The sequence below is a fragment of the Ciconia boyciana genome, chromosome 3, assembly GCF_034638445.1.
Source record: "Ciconia boyciana chromosome 3, ASM3463844v1, whole genome shotgun sequence".
NCBI lineage: Eukaryota > Metazoa > Chordata > Aves > Ciconiiformes > Ciconiidae > Ciconia > Ciconia boyciana.
This window is the reverse complement of record NC_132936.1, coordinates 90266572-90288236: the sequence shown is the minus strand read 5'-3', so window position 1 is coordinate 90288236 and position 21665 is coordinate 90266572. Positions and strand designations below refer to the sequence as shown.

Below are 21665 nucleotides of genomic sequence, written 5' to 3'. Positions count from 1 at the left end.
TTTTAAACTATGGTAAGAATGTAAGAATTGTTATTCTGTAAAGTAATAGAATTAGATAAGCAGGAAAGACTAAGCGTCAAAAGCACCGCTTTTGTCCCACAGTGAAAGCAGCAACGAAACAAATGGATCTAATCACCACCTGCCCTGCCTTAAGATCCCAATATAGTTGCAGTATAATCGATAATCTCTCAGCAATCATCATAACCATTATAACAAAGAACTATTATGGATGACTGGTTTTACTGTAAGCCCTTCATCCCCCTACACCCTCCTTGATAGGGCTTGGGTTTTTTTAGATTAACTCTGTGAAAAGCTTAACAGCATATCAGGAACACTCTCTCCTCTCCCAGCATAAAAGCTTACATTTTGTACTGCTTTAGCCAAGTAACTATTCCGTACTGATACCGTAATTACAGAATGAATCTGTATTACAAAGAAGGGAAGGTGTTTTATCATTTCTGAAACCAAAGTTCTCTGAGTTCATATAACCATGAGTGACAGGCTAATAACAAAATTATACATAAAACTTATAATTTACATCCCGCTTCATTTCTCACAGTAATAGTTATCAGTAAGTGTCACAGTCTAAGGCTCACCAGATTTAAAAATTAACTAAAACCAATCATAATGGTTAAGCTCAACTCCCTCGTACTCATTATGAGCCACTTGCAACACTAGCTAGATCCCCAGAGGTTAAAGGATTTAAAACCAGAAATTGTTTCCCCTTTCACATTACATACTTCTTCAGAGGCAGAGGATGTGTATTCAGCTTGTGCTGGTCTTGGAACTGAAAGCCCTGCTCCCGGTAAAGACACATTAGACAGACGCCTCTTTCTCACTCCACTGCAGTTATTTGGAATCTTGAAAGCACATCGCTTATGGTAGTTTAACCCACAACCTGAAAGAGAAGGGTTTTTTAGACAAAAAAAAACCCCCAACATTCCAAATAACAAAAATACTAATATTTTGATAAAACAGTTAAAAAGATGATCCAGGAAAATGGTAAACGCAGAAATAGATTGTTCTGTTAACTTCTCTTCTTTTTGTGTTCTTGATGTGATCCACAGAAACAGCTTTTTTTGCACTACTTGCTATAACACTGTTCCCTAGTAAGCCCAGCTCTAGAAACGAGGTCTAAGACTCCAAAGCAGCTCATCGCCCTCCTCACTCCTCCCCCCACCAGGACACTTTCATCATTCCCTCACTTTGGAGCACAAGAGCCAAGGACAAGCCAGTGAGCAGGCAGCATCAGTACCTGACAGCAGGCTGCAGAGTGCTCTGCAGCCAGCTGGATGAAGGCCATAAGGAAAGGGATTCCCCTTTGGGAGTCTCTCCAAAGTATGTGCTCCTCGTGCAAAGAACACACGCTTGTAAGCTAGCTATTTTTACAAAGGGGAAACAAGAACACTTCTTAAATCATTTGCCCAAGGTCATACACAGTTTGCATTAAAGTCAGGATCAGAATTCGGGTTTCCTGATGCACAACCCCTTCTAACTCTATGAAATGCTACATTTATCACATGCTAACATATCGAACAAGATACAATTTTTTTTCTTCCTCATCTTATATAGATATACACACACAAAAATACACTAAAAATCACAGGCTTACCTTCACATTTTAATCCTTGTCGTACCAAACCCCAAAGCATCTCTCCGCAGTAGTCACAAAAAGTAGGAGCCTTGTAGGAATGCACATAAAGTGCATGAGGACGAATCTGGAAATCTTCAACTGTAGCCAAAGCTTTTAAAAAATTGCAGTAAGTTATGGTTCTTGCCACAGGATCAACAAGGTTTTATGAAAAGAATATGTTGTTTTAAAAATGGCAGATTCAAAGAACACTAATGAGCTGTTTAGACATCAGCATTTTACTGTATACCATTTAAACATGCATTTAGAAGATTACAGTTTTCAGTAAGCTTTTTTACTGAGGGAAAAATCCGTTGGATTCTGTAGGCTAATGGCCACAACCAATCAACAGTTTGAGTCACAATGCTGAAAACCTCACCAAGTTGAGAAGGCAAATACATTAAGCTTTGCTAAAATCAACTTGAGAGTAAACATTTGAAAGAGCAACTTAATTATCAAGCTGGTTTGTAACCTACAAAATTTTCAAATGAAGGACAGGTCTACAGGTTAGATTTTTATCTTCTAAAGGACTTTTTCAGTAAAAGTTTATTAGATTGAACTCTGTGTGTATTGAAACAGAACTGTGGACAGATTTTCCATGGAACACTGGAAACTTCACTAGTAATGTTCTTTTTCTTAAACAAGCATAGATATATTTAAATGAATTTTTTGTCCTGTTTCTTTGGAATGTAAAAAAAAAACCAACAACCCGATGGCTACTATTCTTTGATCAAATACATACTCACACCTCATATTCAGATTCTCAGTTTTAAAACCCTACTGAAAGAGATTTACATGTCTTCAAAATGCCTCGGTTTCTGGTGGTCTGTCTGTTTATAAGAAAACTGTCAGAGATTGTCAAGAAGAGGCACACAAGACAAATTTTCCAAATATGCTGTTCACCAGAAGCAATGAAAAGCTCAAACCAAGATGATCAACTACTGAACTTCCTAGACAGACCAAGAACAGTAGGTCCTGAAATGCAACCAAAGTACTCAGCCTTATGACTCTGGAAATCATACTTTATTGATCCAATTTACAAATCTGATTCCATGACAGTCAAGAGATCTCTCTTTCTAGAACGCAACCTCAGTTGGGCACTTAGTCCTCAAAGTCTAAAAGAACTGCTCAATACTAGTCCAGCTTTTATTTGTACTTTAACTACAGCTGGCTTTTGGCTGAATTCAACAGGGTACTGATGAAACACATACAATTCAAATCAGCTAGGGTTTGGGGTTTTTTTTGTCCTCGTTATTGAAGAATACTACAGGTTAATAACCACCACTCTAAGGACTTTATCATTTAAAAGAAACTGTTTTCAAACACTACAATAACTCTTAAGGCTCTGTCCTCACAGGTATGATTCAGCAACTACATTGATATGAAGCCTTTTAACAGTATAAACCATCAATGGCAAAAGCTACAGAACAAAAAGACATATGTAAGCAAAACAAAGCCAACATCAGGGTTGGAAGAGCAAATCCTGAATTCTACCTGCATTTCACGTCAATATTTATAATAATAAACTTATATTATTATAATTATAAATTCATATTCTTGTAATTCATATTTATTTATAATAATAAACCTGAAGAAGATTAAAACATTACAATGAAACAATAACAAAACTCAGTACTGAAGTATCAGTACCACTTGGATTTTCTTGGAAACCTCTACCCAGAAACAGTGACCCAGTGTGAGACTTAAGTCAAAGAGCTCAAGGAAAGCATGATAATAATGTTCCATAAAGTCCTATTTTCTTCTAATCTGCTGAATAAAGCACTGTTCCACTGTTACAACAATACCTACCAGAGAGTACAACCTCAACAAGATCTCCCTCATGTATCTCTTCTGCTGATGTAATCCGTTGCAAAATATTATCTGAGTTCAGGTCATGACGGAAGAGGAGAATTTTGTCATACATGCCAAAGAAACCACACTCTGGGAACTGCAATGGAAAGCAAACTCTAAATTAACACATGCTCTTTGATAATCTTATCCATAAAATTTTTTAATAACAGCTACAGAATTTGAGTGTTTTAAGTGTTCCATGGAAACAAATTTCATCTGCTTGTTTCTGAGGAACTGAAGAATTTTCTGAACTGAAATATAGCATAAAAAGGTTAAAAAAAAGCCAAAACAAAAAAAACACCCAAAAAAACCCAAATAAAATCCATCAATACCAAATTCTTCCCTGTTCCCCGCTACCAACAGTGACACTTTTTTTCAAACCTGAAAAGAAAAGATGTTAGGGGTTTTGTTTCTTTGGGTTTTTAATCTCTCAGACCTGCATAATCAGTCTGGCACCCGAAAGCTAATGCAGATCTTTCTAACTTGGATACCGCCAGCTGTAAGCCTTATTTCACAGACATTCTGGTCAGGCAGGTATTCAGCTCGAGACACTCCAGCAGCATCTGCCATACTTTTCTTGAGCACCAAGCCAAGAGAGGCTCCATGTTGCTGTTCTACAACAGTTTAGATCTGCAGATGCAAGAAAAAGAAAACTCGATTCCTGCCAAGGACAGAATATAATATTGCAAATCCATATAGGGAATAGATACACTAAGTAACACACCGTTTTTCCATGACACTTCACTGAAAATAGCTTTCTTATTCTGTATTTTTCCCCCCTCTTCAAAATATTGTCAAGTGTGAGTAAAACTTCTTAAAATGAAAAGCTTAAAAGTAAACAGACAGTTCACAGAGAAAAAGAGCAGGAATAGACCCTGGAGAGGAATGAGTAGCAATCAACCAGCTCCTTTGGCCTTTTTGTTCAAACCAGAACTCAAACTCGAGGTGGGAACACACACACACAGAAGTGCTCCACAGAAGAAAACAGGAAGAATGTGGGGAAAAAAAAATACGGAAAAGCACACAACCAACCTTCAATTAATTAGCTAACAGACTATAGTTTGGTAATTTAGATCTTGCACACTCAATAAGTAACAGGGTCTAAACTGCATGAAGCTTGTGGTATATTAATTGTCCTTAACTAAAGTAGTCATAGACGTGTTTCTACCAAACCAAAGACATAATGAAGGTATCCGTCATGCCCATTGTTTTCACACTCCCTTCCCATTCAGAGAGAAAATAATTTCCTCTTTCCAGTAGCAATTTTATCCAAAATATTAAATTGGCCTTCTCTGTTTTGGTGTGCACACCCTACACGTTTACATTACACATAATACTGAAGAATCCCCATGCTCTGGAAAGTGTATTATCTACTTGGACAGTCACAAAGAGAGGCAGAATTTGTGCCATTTAACCCATGCAAAAGCAAAAGATGGACCTGACAAAATTATACAGACAACAGTAGGTATTTAACCCGCAGCACCAAGAAACTGATTTACTGGGCTGATGCCAAACCAGCAGGTTGCTTCCTCTGTCTCCCAACTCACTCTTAGGTTCCCTAGATAGATTTGATACTCTCTTGTACTCTGTACAGTAGCCATGATGGTACAGATATGACAGTAGCATTATATTCCCCTAAAACAGATGCTTTTTAAACATCTAAATAATAAAATGCTATTGCTTAAAATCCTTTAGGTCATCTGGAGTTACCTGTAAGAACTCCTCTCTTATTGTACTATATTTCAGTATACTCATCTGCTGATTCATCTTGATAAATAGCAAATATCCATGAATATGCTGAAAATTACATTCTTCCAGTCTCCCAAAGACTATTTGTAAGAGGAAAGCAAATAAAAAGCTTGAAAATTAGCTGTGCTGCCCAAATATGTGTCTCGGTATCTGTGCAAGTATGCACAAGACTTGACTTTATATTCAGAGCATGCATAGATACAGCATACTAGTAATTCTTCCAAGGGAACTGACAGTTTTTCATACCTGAAACAGTGCATAAACCTGCTTTAAGCTCTAACTCAAAATTCCACTATGCCTCAATTCACAAGAAAACAAGTTATATTTACATTTTTTTAATAAGTGCTGTGAGGTTTTATTCCTTGATACTATATACACTGTTTAGCCACGAATCACATCTTAATGCTGGTACCAACAAGAGAAAGCTACCACAACAATGCTACTATCAATTGTATCCTCAAGACAACTTCTATTTATAGCATATCAATTGCTGCTGAAAAACTTAATTCCAACAAAAGGGAGAGAAAATCGATGTGAACATGGTATGCATCTGCCTGCAGATAAGCATGACACTTTTTATCAATGCTGATATTAATTTCCACTGCCAGGAGGGACAACTGATGATTCAGAAAATCAGCGTGAACTATTGCCTCTTTGTATTAAGTTCACAGAACCACCTACTAACCACAGATTTTAAGGAACTTCTAAGATATTTCACAGGTTTAAGTCTCCTTCTTTTGATAAAGATATGTCTTTGTTTCTCTTTTTTTCATTCTTTGAGACCATAAACCTATCATGCAGCTGCCAGAACATCCCCACACATAATCCCCCACCCCAGTAACCAGAGGTCACACAATCACATACCAAGATGCACTTATTTTAAATGCTATGACCATGTGTTCTGCATGTGAAACCGTTTACCCATTCTCATGTACAAATCTTGGATTTATTAAAATGTTTTAAACATGCCACATTAATTTTGGTGACTAAAAAGCATTAGCTGACACAATAAATAAAAGTTATAGATGAATACTCAAATCCTCTTTGTGGCAGCAAGTGTAATCATTAAAAATGAGACATCACATTCCTTAGAAGGCAGCATCAACATTAATTCCAAAGTTTGTAAATAACAGTATAATGCCTATAATTAAGATCTAGCTTTCAAATAAATTCCAGACTTAAAGGCTAAATTAATTTATATGGAATAAAAGTATTGTTAAAAAAAAAGCAAAATCATCTATTATAGATTGTTAAAACTGTTGGCATCACCATCCTTGTTTGGTTCTACGTTAATTAAATTGACCTTTTAAGCTGTGTATCGTGAATGCTTATGATACTGTAGCTACATGTTTTACTGCCCTCTTCTCTCAAGTATACATACATATGGATGAAATGACTGTGAAAGGTTGCCTGTTTTTGTAACTGTAATATTTAACCTCATAAAAGATAATTCCTCTATTTACAAGCTTCAGCTTGATCAGTAGCTTCTAGACTAAGGATGCAGAATCACAAGCCCAGGCCCAACTAGACTAACAATAATCTACACCAGTATTTATTGCAAGGAGCATATCACTAAACACAGACCCTATACAGTTTCTATAGATATATGTGACAGACTTCACCCAGGACACATTCTTCTATGCATTGTGCATGCCTAATCTCCATTTCTGAAACAATCATTCCAAAACCTAAAAGCGTTAGAATAACCTGTTCATTGGTACTACAGAGTTGCAGCTGCTACAAGGTTTTCCGGAATCCACAACAGGGACACGCATAGCTGAGAAACCTTGCAACAGCTCCCTTACCTGTCCTGCCTGTTCGGTTAGGTGCTTGTCTGCATGTCCACAAAGGAGCGCAGAGGAATAACGCAGGTGGGGCAGCCCGTACAACACCCTGCCCGGCTCCTCCCAGGCCCATCACAGGAGCCATCAACCCACCAAAGGCCCATCTCCACATGCCAGAGGAGCAGAGAGGCACAAGGGCAGGCAGGGAACCCAAATTAAGGACTCCAAGGAAAATATACCCTGTCCAGGCCCCTCCCAGGGCTGTCACAGTAGAGCCTCAGCCCCAGTTTCCAGCCATAAAACCCATCAAGGTAAGTCAACACTAGAGCACCTTTTGAACCGAGAGGGGTTGCTGCCCAATGGTATGGGACACATTGTAAGATGCCAGGGAATTATGATTGTACAAGACTTATTATGGGATGTTTATGGAAGGAACCAAAGGCAAGGAAAGACGTGATTCAGGGAGGAACAAATGTGGGGAAAAAATAGAGAGATAAGAAGATAAAAAAGGCTAGTCACCTGTAAACAGGGGCTGGTCAGAACAATTGTCTGTCCATGTCCTGTGCCTGATCAGCACCATCTGTCCTATCTTTTCATTAAATTCCATTTCTAACTATTTTCCTGGATGATGGGTTCTCATTCTAAGTGCATGTGTGTGTATGAGGAGTCTGAGTGCCAGCAACTGAAGCCAGACCACAGGTCAGAGCACCCACACGTCTGTGGTGCCACTGACTGGAGAGACCAGAGTGATGAAATCAAGAGCTTGAATAGCCAGGTGCCAGCAACTGGAAAGACCAAGATCTAGCAGCTGCTACTGGGCAGAGAATGCCTGAGCCCAGCTGCTGGAGACATCCACTTCATTGTTGGTTTCGGGGGGGTGGGGGGGTGGGGGGGGTGGTGTGTGTGGGTGTGGGTGGGTGGGTGGGGGGGGGTGTGGTGTCCCACTAAGAGACCTTCATGCTGATCCACCAGAGAAGGGTACAGTATGAGACCACTGGTGCTGCTCGTGTTCATGTGAGCGCTCTGTGTGTCTGCCTGTGTCGATCTGTGTGTTTACGCACACCTGCATCCAAGTGCCTGTGCCCACTGGGAATATGTGGTCAGTCTTGATACTGGTTGGACCTGCGACACGGAGCTGCAGCAGCCTCGTCCCTGCCAGGAGGCTGTTGGATTCAATTGTCCCCAACAAAACTTTTCAAGTTTGATGAACAAGTCCTGCCCTTTCCTTGCACACACCTCCCCCCCCGCAAGATTCCCCTGTTATAAAAGAACAGGCCCTAACACAAAGATGCCTCTCTGACTGCTCCTTTCCACACACTTCATCTCGGATCACTCTCCTCTGCCCCCACTACAGTCCTGTGCACCCAAGGAATGGAAGCACTGGCTGGCTGCCCTCTGCATGGCCGGCCCTGATGAGCTGCAGGTGGCCCGTCAGAGCCCGTGTCTAAGGCACTTGGCCAGGCTTCGATGGGGGGAGCTGTGCAAGCAGCTTGGCTCCTTACAGACGTGCAGCGCCCTGCTCTCTCTTCCGCTCCCCAGTACATTCGGGAATACAGCATTCCTTGCTAGCACCTTAGCCAGAAGACTATGTGCGGACTGCTGGCCAAGAATAACCTCATCAATTAAAGAGGTTTTTATTTCAAGTGGTATCTTTTAACAGAATTTTTTTTTTTACACAAAGCTTAAACTATGTTCAAGTTGTACACTACCAAATTTTTCTCTCGTGTACTGCAGCAAAGTACAGCTTTTATAGCCTTCCTTATGCTCAATTACATGAAGCTGTTAAGGAAGAACACTGTCCAGTTCCTCTGAAGTGTTAAGAGCTCATAATGTAAACTTGAAAACAAAACTCAAAGCAGAATTTTTTTTAAAGCCTGTTTTATCTTACGGGATTATACAGCTATTACTTTCCTACATAAAAGCCCAAAGTATCTCCACAGCGACTCAGAACATATAAACTGCTAATCCCAGTATTACTATGTTTCCTAAAAGCAAAAAGGAGCCTGTTCCCAGTGTTAACAGTTCCAAAAGAGCATCTAACTACAGGAAATCACTTGCGGGAAGTCTACGTATGCGATAGACCGTGCCAAAATTCATCTCTGGTACACCAACATTGTCAACTTACGTAAAGAATGTATGCAATCCTTTGTGCTTGGGTGGTACTAGCACAAGTAGCACTACTAGTGCATTACTGCGGTTACAGTGATAAAAACAACTGGTGTTATCTAGAATGCTTATACTGTAAGTATTACAGTATGTCTAGTTTTAATTGATAGTGCATTACACCATTCTTTTTACCCAGGAGAACTCAATATACAGCGGCAAATATTGCTGGAGCAAAACACAACTGAGGCTTCTTTCTATCTTGGCAGTAACTGAAAAATCCCTCTACTTCAAGTTCCAGGACTTACTTTACAGAGTTCTGGACCAGTCGCCAAAAATTCACACTAGGGAAAAGTGTAGGCGGATATTGTTTCAAGGTCCAATATCTCATGACCCATCATAACTCAAAACAAATGCTTCAAACCACTGAAAGTTAATTCCAAAGTCTAATGGTGCAAAACACCCATTACCTTGGAAAGTCTCTTCGTTCACTGAAATCACTCCAATCTATTATCCCGCATCCCTACCCAGCTATTCACTCCCACTCTTTAGAATCATGTGCCAAATCACACTATCACACAGACAATTAGCTTCAAACATGTTGCATGAAATCTTTCCCTCGCCAGATGCCTCAGTACAGACATACTTGGACTACTGCTTGGCTAGGTTTTCCAGCATACAAACCTATTACCATGCTGGAAATGCTAATCTGCCCTGCATATACCAGCTCCGTGCCCCAAGTACTCCCCAGCAACCATATTCTCACAGGCATGTTTGCTTCTCATGCCTCAACTCTCTATTACTCTGTTGCCTTATTTAGCTCGTACAAAGATGGTAGATGACAAGTCAAGAAGGCAGACTAACGGGGGGAAAAATATTTGAGCACAGCTGATGAATACAAAACACGATTTCCATTAATTTTAGAGCCATTCAAAAGCAAGCACCATGAACTATTACAACTACTGGAGAAAAACCCAGAAGGATGGCTGCAGTACTATTACCTATTCATTACACCAAATTAAGTTGTTACTGCAAGAGTTGTAGAGACTCATTTGTAATATGGATGGATTGTAATATGATCCTTGTAATATGATTCTTTTCCTTCTCAATATTTTATTAGTAAAACATCTGTTAACACTTGAGAAATCATACTAAGCTTCAAGTCAACACCTCTGCCACAATTTGGTTAGACAGTTCCCCATTACCATGACAGTGTCCAAACCCTTGGAAGACAGCTCATATTCATTCCACATGTTTTGGTCTTTTCATAACATGACGATTTAAAGTATTTTAAAATAAACACTTTTTTCCCCTTCAGCAGCCCTTACTGAAGAGCTAGCTATCCAAACTACTTTAATTCAGCACTATTAAAACTCAAGTTCTTAGCTATATGAATAATACAGGTATACAGTTAATTGTCCCTTGGTTAGAAAATTCTACAGATATATTTATGCATTCTACACGTCAGGCTTTTTTTCCCCTGATTATCAAAGCAAAACGTTTAAACACATCTCCTCATCTTCCTCACCCCCAACCCCCAGTCTACTTCGTCTTCAAAGGAAACTGGCTATTTTTCCAAACAATCAAGGACTTCAGTCATATTCCAATTATTGAAAATGAAATCCCACCTAGTCTAATTTAAAATAATAGGCAGAACTATCAAAAAAGTGCATACATACTGATAGGATCACATTGAATTCAGATCATTCAAATTATTGACCAGGGAATACAACGTACACAGACTACAACATTTATAAAAACAATGAAAGTATGAAACTACAGAAACACAGAAAGACTCACGAGCAGGTATAATATGCAAAATTTAACTCCTTTTAAACACAGCTATACTTCCAGTGATTGTGTTCTCAACACCTTACACAGTTCAGAGTCTTGAAGAAATAAATATGAATGTGTACATGTTAAGTATCTGTGTAAGTGGCTATTGACAGATTAAGGCCTGAATTCAGGCAAGTCAAAACAGCATAATGTGGCAGGAAATAATCAGGGAATTAACACTAGTAAGAAAGCATAAGTACTGTTGGGAGAGGAGACAACATTTAAGGTAAACAATGACATCTTAAGGACTCTGCCTATAGAGAGAAAGATGACCAAAAAGCCAACATGGAAAAAATAGCCAAAAAATAAGATGAAAGAACAAAGCAGCACAAAGAAAGCCAGTAATCAAGTAGAAATGAGATTATACACAATCATTAATTTGCTGTTGAGAGACAGACAATTACATGTGTAGTTGAAAGAGAGCGACCATGTTAGGATGAGGAAAAATGAAGACAACAAAAATATCATTGATAGGAAAAGCAAAGACACCAAACACACAAGAGTCACAGGAATCAAGATGAAAGCAACAGGAGCTAGATAAGGGTTTCAAGCCTATACACAAGCCAGACAATTTTGAGACTACTTTGAGGAAAGAAATGAAAAACAACTACATATGGAAGAGTTCAGCAATAGCAGAATTGTAAACATTGTTGGCGAAGAAGGTTTAAGAGCAATCCTGAAACAGGCAGGCCATGGAAGGAAAAATTACTTTTGGAGCTGAACTAAATAAGACACAAGATAGACCAAAAAATACTAGGCTGGATCAAGTTTGATAAGAAAAAAATAGACAGGAAACAAGTGCAGCAAACATAAATGAAACACTAAAAATATGTAAGGGCAAAGAAGAGGAAGAGAGTGAGAAAGTTTGGTTTGGCTTTTTTTTTTTCTTTTTTAAATTTAAGACATGAGAGCACTATGTTATGAAAACACAGAAGAAAAATCTAAGAGAGGTTTATTAATCAGTAAGACATAAGAAATACCCCTTTGACTTTGCTAAGTGGTGACCGTTTGGGTGGGTTCAGTGAAGTAGAAAAAGAAAAACTAGTTTGGAAGATTAAGAAACAGATTGTATGGGTAAACAGATTGTACTTGAGATGTATTAGTACTCAAGTCAAAGAGAAAGCAACGGTTAGGAAGGCTCATGAGGATTTCAGGCAAACATCCGAAGGTAGGAGGGCAACTGGCCTATTTCAGAGCAAAATGTAGTAAAGCCATTGGAGGAAAAGTATGTAAAGGAGGAGAATGCTGAGTATGACTGAAAATGAAAAGCATGAAGAACAGGTTTGTAGATGAAAAAGGTAGATAAGGGAAGTTTCAGAATCATGAAAGTAAAGATTCATAAGTTTAAGAAAAAAGTTATGATAAATTGTGCAGGTACTGATACTATACAAGTAATAGCACAGAACAATCAGATTTTTTCATTTATAGCTATTCGTTTAATTAGAACAAAATAAATAAGCTAGAATAAAGCATTTATAGCATGCTATCCCACATAATTCTCAGTTTGCAGGCAGTGGAGCATCACCACATGGGAGTTTCTAGTTTTAAGCTAGTAAGCCCTATGTTCTACTTCATGTCCTCTCATGTGAAGAATGAAGAAACAGTACTTAAACATAAAACAGGATTAAGAACTTGCCTCTGTAATATCTGATAATTGTGCAAGGACACACACTGTCCATCTACAACTTATGCTACACATTTTTCTGCTTCTAAACACACTCTCTCTATTCCAGCAGTCATATCTGTTCATGCTTTGGTTCCTCTTCAGATTCCCCCTGAGAACTGTATGTCTGGTACTTTAATATAAAGCAATCTAGATAAGGAACGAACAGAGAAGAGAGATTGAGACTATAACCAAGAGTCTTTTGAAGCATCCCTATAAAGTCTAAAGTTTGGGGTTTTCTGAGGATTTCTAGTAACCATTCCAATATACAATACTCCTAACATAGTGGTCCCCGAATTTAACTTTAAACTTGAGAAAAGTTTTTGCTCCTCTCCTGATGTTTAGAACATTTTTAACAAAGCTAAGAGACACACCAAATATTTGCATTACTCATCTCACTCTCCTTGCACACATATGCCTCTTTAGTTTCAGTTCTGCTGATACTACTTTTAATTAGCCCTCTGCAAAACCTGAACAAGCTACACCAAACAGCAGTGTCTGAAGCAGGAAGCACAGCTGACCATCAACAATACAGCAAGACTGGCAATACAGAATGCTATGCAAATGCATTAAGTAAACGCAGTACTTAATTTCCTAACCAAAATGCTCTCCAACACAGGCTTTTGCAGGACTGTTTTCCCCCCAGTTGATTAATTTCCCCTGAAAGAAATAAATGCAATGCATAAAGTTATTTTTCTGAAAACTTCTGAGGATGCTATAATTACTTTTACAAAGGTTAAAATCCAGCCTCCTCAAAGATCTGCTGTAAGTCCTAATCAACATTTTTGATACTGTAATTGTAGCCTCAAATACAGTTAGGCAGGCCGTTCAAGCTCTCAAGCAAATGAGGAGGGACACCTGAAACTTTTTTTTGCTCCAGATATGTAGAGAAATACAAGTCTGAAATGTGATTTAATGGCACTATTAAAAATAAGTAAGGAAACTTCCATTTAATTCTAGTAAAGACAACACTCAAATAAGAAGAAAAACTATAAATGATTCTAAGTAAAAAAAGATATTTCTCCTTTTTCATTAAAGAAATGCAACAGTAAACAGATACTGCTAACTACAGAAGTATCACAAGAACAAACTATACAGTACCCTGAAGCTGAGAGCCAGGAACTGGTCAAGAAAAGACAGTCTAAGCAGGCTGTGGAATACCAGAGGAAAGGGAAGCTTTAATACTGTTGAATCTCAACAGCATACCCAGTAGTTTCAAAGCTTTCAACTGGAAAAAACAGGGAACCATATGCATGACAGTACACAGAAGAACACAGTTTACAATTTTTACATAGATAGAAAATTATCTATATATTAATACTAGAATATTTAATATGCTTGCAACAGTCACCAGATCTGAGAGAAAAAAAGTCAAGGCAGGACGTATTGCTGTCAAATAGAGGGTGGAGGGAGGATATTGCCACTTGTGCACTGGCTGCAAAACTACTTATGAAAGATGAATCCACCACACATAAGGTTGTTTCCTGATCAGTTTGCTGCCTGCAAACATGGTCTCATTGAGCAGTCATTTACTGGTAGCATCAGCTGCAGGAGAGCATAAACTGAATCAAAGCCAGACAAAAGAGGAAAACTGATCATTAAATCTTTATCAGTTTTGCAGTACATTAGGCTCAGCATGTAAGAAGTTTCCTGAGCTATAACAAGAACTTGAGCTAAACTTTTAGCTGAGCCTGCCACACGAACAGAAAGGAAAAAGAAAAATAAGCGTGAATGTATTTGTTTTCATCTTTCTTTAAGACAGAAGACAGGAAATATGCAGATGCAAAGAGGAGTTGATATAGAAAGAAAAAGCAGCCCCTAAAATGGCTGTGAAAAAGTGCACCTAACACGCATAGTACAAGAAAAAAAAGTTGACCCAAACAACTCATCTCTTCAGAAAGGAACTAACATGCTGAACTACATTTTGGTAGCCCATAAAGTTATTATGAAATCAGCTTGCTGGCCAACTAGTTTGTAAAAATATGGAAGATGCAGTAAGTTATGAGATGGGGAAAAAAGATACACAAGCATATGCAAATGAGAGTTCATATAATGTTTGCATTGACGTTCTTTCAAGCTATTAAGTGAAAAAGAATCATCTAATAAAACTAATCAACCATAAATACCAAATCACAACAATGAAAGACATGGAGAAAACAATTCCCTACAAAATAATCTATCTTCAACTCACTCCCTCTCACCCACCCCTGGCCTTGAGAGAAAAGAGCAATTCTTTCTTAATTATTTTATGAAACAATGTTAACTACTTTTCAGGTTACTTAACAGAATCTAACCTACGTGACCTAAATAAAGATAAAACTTGAATGTAAAACCAGCAAGATCAATGTTATTTCCTTCCTAGAGAGTCAGAACTTGCAACAGCTTAACCAAGACCCATTTGAAAAGTATGCTAAGATTTTTTTATTTCTTAGTCAACCCTCTCTTAATAGAAATTATGCTGATAATAGTCCTCTAATAAGAGAGTAATGCATGTATTCCTTATATGGAATAACAATACTAGGACTGCCTTAGCTGTTCGGTGGGGGTTTTAATTATTAACTAGAAACGAAAAGAAGAGCTAGTATCATGCAAGTCTGCAGGCCTACAGTGCATTTCTGTAGCCACAATTGGTCCTTTCATTACAGCTGGCTATACTGTTCCAAGAATACTCCTTAACAGTAGTAAGCATAAACTGGTAAAAACCTAAGATATCAGTGACAATCACTAAAAGGAAAAAACAGTCACCATATTGTGAAAACTAATTCTTCCAGAAAATTTACTACTACTACTTCTTTTACTAGATTTCACAAGTAGGAAAGTAACAAGAGGGTTTACTCCTTTTAAATTAAAAGCTTCTATCTTGGGAGTTAACAAAATTTCTTTGTGCATAACTGCAAACATCTAACATGGATCTTTGTCACTGTACCAAACTTCTTGGCATATTCCAGTCACACATTGTTTTTACTAGCAGTCTGTTATAAAACAACTGTTGCCATCAGCAGGACGTGGTAGTGTTATACCATACCTTCTGGTAAACTATAGAGCACACGAGGTCTTTAACAGCAGAGAGGGACAGGTCCTGAGCTTCAATGGTAACAGTCTCTCGAGTGAGACCAATCTGCAGAAGGAAGGAGACCCCATGCATAGAGCCCCGGGAGTTGGTGAGGCTCTGGGTACTGAAACTGCCATTGGAGAGTCGACTAGAGAGCCCCGACTGGGGACTTGAAGACAAAGTTGGGGTTTGTGGTGCAGCAGCATGACACGTAGGTGGGGAAAACTTCTGTAAGGATGGGGGAGAAGAGTTGTTTGCTGACATCTGACTTGCTTTACTCTGTCAAGATCTCCCTAGTAGTCAAATTCTAAGAAAAATATGTTGTCAGTTCTTGGTTTGAAGTGAAAACAAGGATAATGTAACTTTCCCTTTCTTAGTTCAGTAAAACCCCCCTGACCAGTAAAACTTAATTTTCCCTTTCATTCTGTGCAAGCCAAAGAATAAAATAATTTCAGCTGTAAGTTACTTTAAATTAAAGGTTCTCTTTCCACAGTTACAATCAGCCAATCAAAAGCAGATTGTCTGTCTTCTAGCACCACGTCCAGACAACAGAGGCTTACATAAAGGCCTCACAGAAATACATCAGCTCTGCTGTTTTATACTTGTCCTTCATTTTCATGTATTAAAAAAAAAAAAGCTGGAAATACAGATGGAAATAAATGTTGGTAACTCATTAAAAGTATCCTCGTTCACCTAATTCCACAGATCATATCTTAAATGCAGACTCATCTTCATGTAGATAGCCTTTTAGAATGAAAAAAAGCGTATTCTTGAGCAACAACAGAAGTCCACGTATGTGATGAATCTATTCCTCCTTCAGAAAGTCTTCTCTGAATTCACAGGATGCGGTTAACTTGGAGATCAGTGAAGGTATCTGATTTCATTTTTATAAAATATTTTAGCTCATGAAATGCAGGAGCAGAATGTCTGAAGACACAATCACATTAAATGTAATCTCTAGCTTCACCCAGATAATCTCCAGCATTTTGAAACGTTGTACTCTGCCTGTAGGGGAGAAGATAAAGTTGTTATTTCACATGAAATGCATAAAATTGCATAGCAATGTCATAACCACTTTACTTCGAAGCAGCAGGATCACCAATTCCTTGTACTCAGATATGTTATGTTAGTAACATTTTGTACTTATAACTTGAACTTAACTGTTTTCTCACTGTATGAAACACAAGACAAATCAGACCTAACGCTGCCCAATACATTTCCACATCTTCTAATTAATGGTAATTTAGCAGAGCAAAGCACTTAACAGCTAAAGGGGGGGGGGGGGGGCAGGAAGGGGGAGGAGTAGACCACAGCTCTGCTCTGTAGATGTATACTGAGAAGCTGGTGGGTAGAGAAGGAAATTTATTACATGCATTGAAATGTCAAAACTCAAAAAAACTCTGTGTAGCATGTACTCAGGATACCATTTTAATACTTTTAATTCAAGACAACTGAAGAATGTCTTGCATAAACTCTTAACTGTAGGAAGATATGCATAGCATACAACTGAGCATTGGTTCCTCTGGAAAAAAAAAATAAATCATTTAATGCTCACATCTGATTAAAAAAGCAAGTCTGTACAACCTTTTAAAATAAATCATTTCATGAGCACAGGCTCAAAATACTTACTACAAGATGCTGTGCTACCTGATTTGATACTTCAAGCATTTCATGAGCAACTGAAATGCTTGAAAATAATCATTTTTAGATTCCCCATGCAACTTCTGCCACAGAAAAAGTTAGCTGTGAATGCAAAAGTGGTTCAAGTACATAGATACTACATATCACTAACAGTTTTTAAAGAAGCATAGATCCATATAGGACACTGAAATCAATACGCTCACACATTTTTTCCTTCCCTTATGTACAAAAAAAAATAATCTCAGAATGAGTATTACTAAGATTAAATGAAATGAAATTTTGGAAAAGAAATGCCACAGTTTATCACACACAATATAAACTGTCTTACTGATAACTGGTAAAACAGTCTATTTAATAGATTATAAACTCCTGGTATTTACCAGTGTAATAAGTCAAAAACTCACTGTCATTGCATTCTAAAAGGTAGATAAGGAAAGAGAGGCACATGAACTGCTGTACTGGAAGGAAAATAAGCTCTTGGTTCTGTGATAAAAATTCCTAACAGGGGCTCCAGAAGAGAGAACAAATTAATACCTTCTGGATTTTCAGCACAGGGCTCTACAAACTGTTGTCTTCAAATACTCAAGAGCTGCTGGACATTTACCAACAACACCTGAAAAGACCACTTCTGCCTTAAAGAACACACTAAACACGATACAGACAAAGGTCATAAATAGGAGGAATAAGGGCAGCAACAATAACATCTCAAGAAAGCAGCTTCACAGTACCTTCAACTTTGCTTGAAGATTACTTATTTTTTCTACATATTGCTTTTCTCTCCCTCACTTCTCATGGATACCAGAGACAGCAAATACCAAGCCTTAGGGGTGGATCTGAATTAAAAAACAATAATGCCTAACCAACATAATAGAAGATGGAAAAGCCATATGATGTGAAAGAATTAATGGGTCTACTAAGCAAGTTTAATTTAGACAGTGAAAACACACTGCAAAAGCTCACCTACAGCTGCCTAATTAGAATGTTAATTACATTTACCAAAAGTATGATGCATTTGCGTTTACAAAGCCTTTTCCTACCAAGTGTATTTGCATAGAAGCCTTTAATTAAGTTTATTGTTGCTACTTGGTAGGAAAGAATGGGTCTTTCTAAGAAAGGAAAACCATCGAAACTGCTCACTTTGTAGTCAGGATAAATTGATTCTGAACATCAAATAAAATAAGTCCATATTGAAATTTATATTCAATCCTACGATTCTATATTTATGTATATATATATTAAAAAACCCACTAAATCTCAAAAAGCAGACAGGCACAAGGGCTATGCAGGGAGCCCATCTGCCCCTGCTGCACAGCTCGCAGCCTACTTTCCAGCCTGCTCTCGCCGCCGAAGCGCTGACCCTCCCCTTCCTTTTGGGGCTGCTCCCAAACCAAGCAGCTCTCAGGCAGCTTCTCCAACATCTGGCACTTAATTCACCCTCCTTTCCCCCTCCTAGGCACGACACGGACTTCGAGGCCCGCTCCAAGCGGATCCTCTCGCTCGTCTTACCCCCGCGGGCGCTGGTCGCTTTCCCGGTTCCCGCCGGGAGGGGCTGAAGCCCCTGCCGCGCAGTAGCCGGGCTCCCGCCGCCGGACCTCGGGGCCGCCCGCAGGTGCCAGGGCTGGGGTTGCGGGCAGGCGAGCAAGCGAGCGGCCTCCCCGCCGCCACGGGCCGGGCTGGGGCGGGACCGGCGGAGGAGCCCCCGGCGGGGCGGCGGGATGCGTCCTGCCTGCCGCGGGTCACGCAGCCCCGTCCGGGCTGGCGCTGGCAGCCGCTCGTCCCGTCCTGTCCCGTCCCTCCCAGGTTTAAATCCCCGCTGGGCGACCCGCCCCTGCCGGCACAGCTCCCCGCGGCGCCGCTCTCCGGAGATGATGTGGCCTCGGCCCGTCACCCCCACCCCGGGGCACCCCCGCGCCAGGGCGGAGCTGCCGCCGCGACGGCGCTTCCCCCCGCACGGGGGTCGGCGGGGGCCCCACACAGCCCCCGGGGGCAGGGCCCTTGCCGGGGTCAGCGACGTCGCCGCTCCCGCCGCGGCAGGAACTTTCCGAGTCCGCCCCCGCCCTTCCCCGGCGCGGCGGGCCCGGACCCCGGCCCCCCGCCCACCGGCTCCCGGCCCCAACGGCGGCGGCGGCGACGCGCGTCCCCCCCACCCCGTCGCCCTCACCTGCGGCCCCGCCAGACGCCGGCTGCCCCCGGGCCGGAGCTGCCTCGCGCGCATCTCACCCGCCGCGCAGCCCCGCGGCTCCCCGCACACACCAGAGCCGCCCGAGACGGGCTGCGGCGCGGGGGGCTGCCGGGAGCTGTAGTCCCGCAGCCCGGTGCTGGCCCGGGGCACCGCGCCCAGGCGAACTACAAGCCCCGGCGTGCCCCGCGCGAGCGGGACACAGCGAGTGAGGCTGCGCATGCGCAGGCCTCCCCGAAAGAGTTTCCGTTAGTTTTCTTGCCTGTGGCGGTTGCTGCCCTGAACCGCTAACGGGACGGCGGGGCGCGGCGCGGCGGGGCGGCGCCTTCAGCGGTTCCTTGCGCTCCATGTTGCAGCTGGCGCCCCGCCGCCGCCCTTGCCTCGCCTCTCCAGCCCCCCGCCGCCTGCAGGCGTGCCAAAACTTGGGTCCGCGCCAGCTCGCACCCGCTCGCTGTTGTGCCAGCGCCGGCCTCGAGTTTCGACAGCTTCTCCGCCCTCCCCGCTGTACCTCGGGGAGCGCCCTGGGCCTTCCTGCTCCTGGGCCCAGCCGGGGCCGCCGCAGCCCTTCTCTCCGTCTGCGCCACTTTCAGTTCACCTTTCCGGGGCGTGGGTGGCGCAGCGCAGCCCCACGGAGATCTCCCCAGGGCCTCGGACAAGGCCCTTCATCTCTGCACAGGAAATACTTGACCTAGTGTGTCACAGGATCACGTTGGTCTTTTTCGTGGCCGCTCTGACCTGGTAGCTCGAAAGGGCGTTCTGCAAACAGCGTGTCTTCCGGTCCCCGTGTTCCTCTTGGTGGCCCCCACTGATGAGCTTGTGGCTTACCGCAGAAGTTCTCCAGGCCCCTTTGGACATGGCTGTCCATCTCTGCCACTACGCTTCAGCCTCCCCCTTCCAATACTCTTGATTCACCCAAACCCTGCCTTCCTGCTCTGCATTAATGATGCCGCTCTTGCATCATCAGCAAATCTCTGCATGCAAGATATTTAGCAAAAGTACTAAATAAAACTGGTCACAAGGCAAAACTGCATTTGTAACCACCCTCCAGCCCAAAAGCTCCCTGTTGAAAGACAACCCGTAATCTTCCTTCTTGAATTTGGATTCAATTTCTGTGTACGAGTCTTAAAATAATATCCACTACCATGAGAAGTTACTGAAGTTTAAATTATATACCAGACCAAAAACACTTGGGAAGGGCAAACTGTCAACAGAAATTCAAAAGCTTCTAATTCTCAGCTCAGCAAGACACAGATGGAGAAGCAGATTAGTGCTTTGTCATTTACAGTGCTGTTTGTAAAGTAAGTTTCTCATTTCCTTCATCTTACACTCCTGAGGCCTGGCCTAAAACCCACTGAAGCTGAGTGGAGTCTTTCCGCTTACTTCACCCTATTTTGCATCAAACCTTTACACAGTGCAGCTGATACAGAGTGTAACCAGGTCTGTGTTCTGACTGGAGCCAGTTTATCTGATAAATAATTAGCCTGCAGCTTCTTGTCGAAATCTGGAACTACTTTAAACTAAAACTGTAGCAGTTAATGGTTGATTCTGCTTTTAACTGGTTTTGAATGCTAAAAAACACCCTGGGACTTTTAAATGAAGGCTATTCCATGAATAGAGGATGTTCTTGCCAAAGCTCTGCACCAGATAACTGAGCAATCTTCGTTTCCTTTTTCCTCTAAAGTGGGACTCCCACACGCCACCACTGTAAACATAGAGCTTGCCTCCATAAACATGATTTTTGATGTTTAGCACAGCAAGGAGTCATACTCTAGAGTATTTAAAGTGCAGTGAGCTTCTCACATTCTGAGTAACAGCCCTAAAAATAGCTGTTTATGGACAATACCAGATGGATATTAGGTATTACCACAGTCACTGGGCAACGATTAGACTTCTTTGTAAAGAAGCTTAGCTTTATACCATCCAAGAGGGTTGGTGCCATTTAATTTGCTGCCCTAAGCCATAATAGCTGCTTTTTCATAAATCAGAACAGAAGATGGATTAGTTAAAATCAATTTATTACAGAACACAGGAAAGCATCAGCCAAAACAAAGCAGACTGCTCTAAGTATTTGTGCGGCGGTACTTTCTACTAAACAAATATTCCTGAAGCATCTAAAACCTGTTCTGTTTGTAAAGACCTCTGAGTAAAACACATCTGAATGCAGCTCTGCATTTCAG

At 41.0% G+C, this 21665-nt stretch overlaps 1 protein-coding gene across 6 annotated transcripts in view; it reads right to left on the bottom strand.

The window, feature by feature from the left end:
* PRKD3 (protein kinase D3) overlaps nucleotides 1–20151 on the bottom strand; it is a 48073-nt gene extending 27922 nt beyond the window's left edge. Inside the window, exons 1-6 of one of the 6 annotated variants that reach the window (XM_072856551.1) lie at nucleotides 19471–19607; nucleotides 18038–18142; nucleotides 15642–16673; nucleotides 3440–3578; nucleotides 1613–1744; nucleotides 741–898 (exon numbers count right to left, since the gene is read on the bottom strand). In XM_072856551.1, the coding sequence (XP_072712652.1) occupies nucleotides 741–898; nucleotides 1613–1744; nucleotides 3440–3578; nucleotides 15642–15932 (720 nt within the window). In that variant the 5' untranslated portion in view covers nucleotides 15933–16673; nucleotides 18038–18142; nucleotides 19471–19607. Of the gene's footprint in view, nucleotides 1–740; nucleotides 899–1612; nucleotides 1745–3439; nucleotides 3579–15641; nucleotides 16674–18037; nucleotides 18143–18815; nucleotides 19127–19470; nucleotides 19620–19996 lie in introns of those variants that run through there. The other 5 variants (XM_072856553.1, XM_072856554.1, XM_072856550.1 and 2 more) reach the window with 5 other exon arrangements.
* Nucleotides 20152–21665: the final 1514 nt, after the last annotated feature.